This window comes from Heterodontus francisci, chromosome 33, assembly GCF_036365525.1.
Source record: "Heterodontus francisci isolate sHetFra1 chromosome 33, sHetFra1.hap1, whole genome shotgun sequence".
NCBI lineage: Eukaryota > Metazoa > Chordata > Chondrichthyes > Heterodontiformes > Heterodontidae > Heterodontus > Heterodontus francisci.
Window position 1 is genome coordinate 42107770 of NC_090403.1, and position 5928 is coordinate 42113697.

Genomic DNA, 5928 nt, shown 5'->3' on the forward strand with positions numbered 1-5928 from the left:
CCCACAAATACACTTTGCTTATTTTTAACCAATTTCTTATCTGGGCCCATGTTCTTACCTTGAATTCCTACTGCTTTTAACTATATCTTTCATGCAAGATCAGCATGTTACAAAGGGCTAGATACTGGACTGAACTTCAAATTTAGACCAGACTGATGGGATGAAAGGCTCCTCTATCTGCTGGCTGTAGTGACCCTGTGTGAAATAAGCATGGGGAACCTTAATCAAGTTTGTCATGGGCATGGCTGTATAATGCAAATCTGCCCCTAATTCACTCAAACAGGCTTAAGGATGATTGATGTGGAAAATGGGAAACAAGATAGTGCAGGAAAGGGTGCTCTTTTGCAGTTGAGGCAAAGACGGAGTTTTCATCTGTATCTGGCGATCTTACACCTAACCTGGTAGTGCTTGATGTTAACACTGGTTGTCTGAAAAGGAAAAAGTGTTCCATTTCCCACCACTGTCATCTCCTACCATGAGGAGCACAAAAGATTTCCAAAAGTCCAAACAACAATGCCCAATACAAGGACCTGAAATAGCCTGATAGAAGATTTGTTGGAGAGAATCTTCCCCATCTAAACCATACTGGATTTTTTTGTATTAAAGTTATTATTTTGTATTAGTCCATTATTTCACTAACGGACTAACAGCTGCCTGGGTCAGCTTTTTTAAGTGGAAGCACATTTACCTAGCAATTCCTCCACAATAGCAGCAACAAATTACATCTCTGGCTTCCATCAGGACATCTGTTAGCCTTAAAGCCCCTAATATATCAAGTGCCTGTTATGCTGACTTCAAAAATTAGATCGCAATTAATATTTCGTCTATGTATAGAAGCAAAAAGACAATGTAACTGAACCCAGCACATACATTTATTAAATTGATGTCCCAACTATTCATCAATGCAAGCTGCCAATTTTTAATTCATCCCTTTCCCCCTGTGACTTGTGGTACAAGTATGTTCTTATATCTATTAAAAGATGATTGAAAAATCACACTAGGGAACAGTTCTGAAAGACAGGTAAAACTACTACAAAAAGGAAGACATCTTTTCTTTTCATCACATCTTACAGCATTTTATTTCAACACCAAACACAATTCTTTATTAAAAAACTATTAAAGTACAAAAAAAATCATATGTACAAATCACCATTTCACAGCTTAAATATTTACAGCAAGGTCCAGTTTTTTTTCCAGCATGAAAGCCTGAGTGGAACACATTTTAACATAGATAATGCAAAACATTTCAAATGAAAGATGTGACATTGGCATCTTCTCTTCTATTGAAGTACAGTAGCTCATGTGTACTTCAGTTACACTACAGCTACTGTTTTCAGACCAGGTATCAAGTGAGGTGTGACATACAGTCATCAGTCTGTAGTTTTACTGCTAGCTGTACAATCCAACTAGGTCACAGTAAGGTCAGCCACAAAAGGGACTCTGCACGTGCTTGGGCATGTGAAGTGCTCCGATTCCTGTGCAGCAAGTTCTTAATGCTAAGAGAGCGAAAGGCAGCTCACATTCACTCTCTCAACATTAAAAACAGATCTCCGCCTTGGCACTTTTTAAAAAGCTGCTTTAAACTGAGCAAGAGTTTTACTGCAGCTGGATCAAGCTTCAAGGAGGTGCTGAGAAGCCTCGTGGAGGAACCTCATATCATTTGGCCTTAGTAGATTCGAGTGTCAAACTGGAACTGCTTCACATTGGTGGGAGTGTGGAAGCATTACTGCACCCCAATGCTCGCTTAAAGTAATACTGCTTTCCCAGGAGTTGGAAAATATAATTCAGCTACACATCCCAGACAAAAAAAAATACAAAGTGTTTGTTCAGTCCATTTGTTATCTCTGCAAAGGAGTCACCAACAATTGCAGAACTAAATGTCTTTTGCAGCTTTTGACAATAGTGTCCTTAACTTGCACATTATTTGTATACAAAAAGCAATGCAAGTTTTGCTACTTTATTGTATAAAGTGTTATTAGAGAAATGTCAATGAATCCCAGAACATTTTGTCATGTTCCATTTTTCTGGAGTCAAATGATTAAGCAGTTTTGAGAGAGACAGAGAGAGAGAGAGACAGAGAGAGAGAGAGACAGAGAGAGAGAGAGACAAAGAGAGAGAGAGACAGAGAGAGAGAGAGACAGAGAGAGAGAGAGACAGAGAGAGAGAGAGACAGAGAGACAGAGAGACAAAAAGAGAGAATACTTCACCTCTCTCAATTAATTTAAACTTTCCAGGCAATTCTTTGAATTTCTATCACTTTACAGGTGAAGGGGTTAGCCAGGTACAACCAAATCATTACAGGAATTCATTTGCAAAATCAAAAGATTTCATATTATCTAGAACACTGAAGATTTTTGCTATCATCAATATCCAAATGGGTTTCATGCTTCCTTAAAATGTCAAATCAGTGCTGTTCTCTGGTAGTGGCTGGCAGGTATCAGTCAAACTCCTCACTGACCATCTACTATTTTGCAACACGTCCCTGTTGTCGTATGGTCCTTTTATTTAAATTTATATTTGGATCACAGGATGTTTGTGCTGTGGAAAATACTAAACTGCATCTGGGTGGGAAAAAAAGCTTGAAAAATTGAATTTGGGTCAGCCCAAAAACCTGGAAAATATATTCTTGGCAAGTTGTGTGCTTTTTGACCATTTAGTTGCTCCTTTAGGAGACTCCATTGATTATAGAATGGGGTTCACAGTTCATCTCTTTCTCTTCTGGTGCCTGAGCATCTTCTTCCGTTTAATGATCATTTCATATAACCTCTCCAGGCCTTGTTGCAGACCCTGGCCATTCACTGCACTGGAACTCTGGATGTGGTGCAGAGTGGAAGCACCCAATTCATTTAAACTTAGAGCCTTTTCTACCTCGGCTACAGAAACAGCCCCTGGCAGATCTTGTTTGTTGGCAAAGATTAATACAGGCACTCCTTGATTTTCTGAACTTCTAGAAATTTTATGGAGTTCAGCCTTGGCCTCCTCCATCCTCTCTGTCTCAGAAGAGTCTATCACAAAGACGATGCCATCTGTACGCCTGGTGTAGGACTTCCACAGAGGCCTCAGCTTCTCTTGGCCACCAACGTCCCAAACCTGGAAAGTAATAGCCCTCGAGTTCCCAACTGGCACTTTGATTTTTTCAGTGTTGAAGCCTTTTGTAGGAATGGTGTTGACAAACTCCCGTAATTTCAGTCTATACAACAACGTGGTTTTTCCTGCTGAATCCAACCCAATCACTACAACGTGCAGGGACTGGAAAGGTGGCAAGAAGGTATTGCTAGGTGTCAGCTCAGAGAGTTGATTTCCCATTGTCGACAAAATATCCTCTTCACCTCTCCTTTAAGGGGGGGGGGGGAAAAAAAAGTGTTAAAAGATAAGAACATGAATTAGGAGTTCTCGAGTGACACCTTCTTCAAAGCCAGTTTGAGTTCATTGGACACAATTTTGTTAAGAGCTAATTTGAAACAAAAGCAAGTTAACATCTGTAAGTGAAACCATATTTAAAATGTTCCCTTTCCACCTTAGTTACCTGTTTTAGTTAAGGTAGATTAACTACTCGTGAAAACTGGCTTGGAGTAAAGATGATTTTTTTCCTGTATATTTCATGAAAATTTCCCTGTATCTTTAAGAATGCCATTTTAAATATAAATGCCTTTATAAATATAACTGCCATTACTAACACAGTAAGTCTGTGATTCAGCTGCAATTTGCCAGGTGGGGATTCACATGATAAATGCAAATGTAGATCCCGATATAGAAATGGAATCAATCAATACATTGAACAATATTTAGAAGATCAAAACAAACCTTGGATTCTTCATCCCGTTGGCCAGAGTTGGTGCAGCATTTTAGGATATCACTCACCATCGAGCCGGATTTATTTAGACTCCTGGCGTTTTTAGCCTAAACTCCTTTGATCCCTGTTTATTTACTAATCACGCATTTCCCGATTATACTCAGCGAGAATCCATTAGGGTCAAAGCAAAGCAAACACGAAATTAACACATCAATTTGAAGTGCTCTACCCTGGACCGATGCTTTGACGGTTTCTTCTGGGTCCTAGCTTCACACTTTGTGCATGCCAACACGCTACAATCATTGGATTTTAAAGGGATTTTGCGTGTGTGGGCAATATTTATACAATTCTTTTTCAGGCGCGTTTAAAGCAAATTGCCAGCCAAAAATATCAGAGATCGGTAAAGCTAAAATATTAATACTACATATAAAAAGGTCAAATTACATATTAATGAAAGTCCTCGAAACTATATTTCTCCGCAGTATTTTTTTCCCATCTATCAAAAAAGTGTCGAATTCGTAACAACTCAGGGTTTGCAGGCAAGCTCTTCAACTGACCAACACCGCGCTGAGGCGTTCAGATCAAGGAGAGTACAAAATGTTTTTGATTTGAATCTGAACACATAAACCCAGAGGCCAATATGTGACAGCACCTCAGGGACCGAAGAGTCTATATATTAAGATGAAATAAGGTTGTCAGCGGGCAGTCTACCAATAAAAAGCGTCAACAATAAACTTAATTACTCTAGATTCTGAATTTCACATTTCTGCTGCAGCGAATGTTACACGTTTGTCAATTGCGTGTAATTACACAGGTTGGAAAAGTAGTGAGGGGCTCACTACTGCGATTGGAATAACTAATAGTGATTCACGCACTCTTAAACGTTAAAACTGAGCAGAAATTAGCACCTTAAATTATTACTTAAAGCCTCAATGATTTATATAACAGTGGGAGACCGATTTTTAAAACAACGCATTACCTTTGTCCTGTTATAGAGAATCTTATTGTGGTTCTCCCGGTTAGGATTCAGCAAAGAAAGGTTCCCGGAATAGATTTTCTATAAAACAGTTTGTTAGCCACTTTCTACAACCATCAATAAGAGCTGACAGATTAAAGAACCACCCCTTGCTCGGGATTTCTCCGAGTAACTCGCTCACACCAATAGCAACTGAAACACATTCCCTCTGACGTCGCTTTAACCCCGAGCAACACCTACAAGGACATTTCTTAAAGCGGCCCCATCCCTCCTTGACGTCAACGGTGTCCCTCCTGGGCGCTCATCTGAAGTATTCTTTTCCAAATTTGGCAGGTTTATTAGGGCACAGCCCCTGGCAAAAAGATATATATCCCTAGACAACTAGCTATGAAAATAATTGAGAGTATCGCGAAAAATAGTTCGAAATATTAATAAGAAAACATGAAACGCCAATGAATTAAACTTTTTATCATCTTCTACTTATGTCAAGATATTATCAGCGTGTTCACACACTTTTAATTCGGTTGCAACTGTTGTTCGGTGACCTCGCTGATCTGAGTCCTTGGAGAAATTACAGTTGCGATTTGTAGAAGTGTACATGAAACCTCTCTACACTTCTTAGCGTGCCTCTCAGATGCAAATCACCCTATTAGAGTCACTGAGCTGGACAAAAGCAGATTGTCCCAATAACTGACATTAATCTATACGGTACCAGCATTATATGGATTTTTTTTTATCCCAAGACAGGCCATTTGTTTTTAAAGATTTAGATGCATGTGTTGTAAGGTTGAAAACAGAAAGACTAGCGTTTATATAGCGCCTTTCACGACCACCAGGCGTTGAAATACTTTCTGAAGTGAACTCACTGCTGCAATACAAGCTCCCACAAACAGCAATGTGATAATGACCAGATAATCTGTTTTTTATGATGTTGATTGAGGAATAAGTATTGTCCAGGACACTGGGGAGAACTCCCCTGCTCTTCTCTGAAATCGTGCTGTGGGATCTTTTACATCTATTCAAGTATCTCCCAATATTACAGTGATGATAAAAAAAGACTTGATTTATATAGCACTTATCACACCTCTCAGAAATGTCTCAAAGAACTTCACACCAGTTCCAAATTTGTGCCCATCTTTTCCACAACTACTTATTTGAC

General features: G+C 39.2%; 1 protein-coding gene across 2 annotated transcripts; it reads right to left on the bottom strand.

Moving 5' to 3' along the window:
- Positions 1–1049: 1049 nt before the first annotated feature.
- Positions 1050–4941, bottom strand: arl4d (ADP-ribosylation factor-like 4D). 2 transcript variants are annotated; one of them, XM_068012992.1, is made up of 2 exons: positions 4773–4941; positions 1050–3334 (listed from the first exon to the last, which is right to left on the bottom strand). In XM_068012992.1, the coding sequence occupies exon 2, from the start codon at positions 3304–3306 to the stop codon at positions 2704–2706; it is 603 nt and encodes a 200-aa protein (XP_067869093.1). In that variant the 5' UTR covers positions 3307–3334; positions 4773–4941; the 3' UTR covers positions 1050–2703. The 2 variants fall into 2 exon arrangements, with proteins under 2 accessions (XP_067869093.1, XP_067869092.1); XM_068012991.1 differs by lacking the exon at positions 4773–4941 and adding an exon at positions 3805–4150.
- Between the last annotated feature and the right edge of the window lie 987 nt (positions 4942–5928).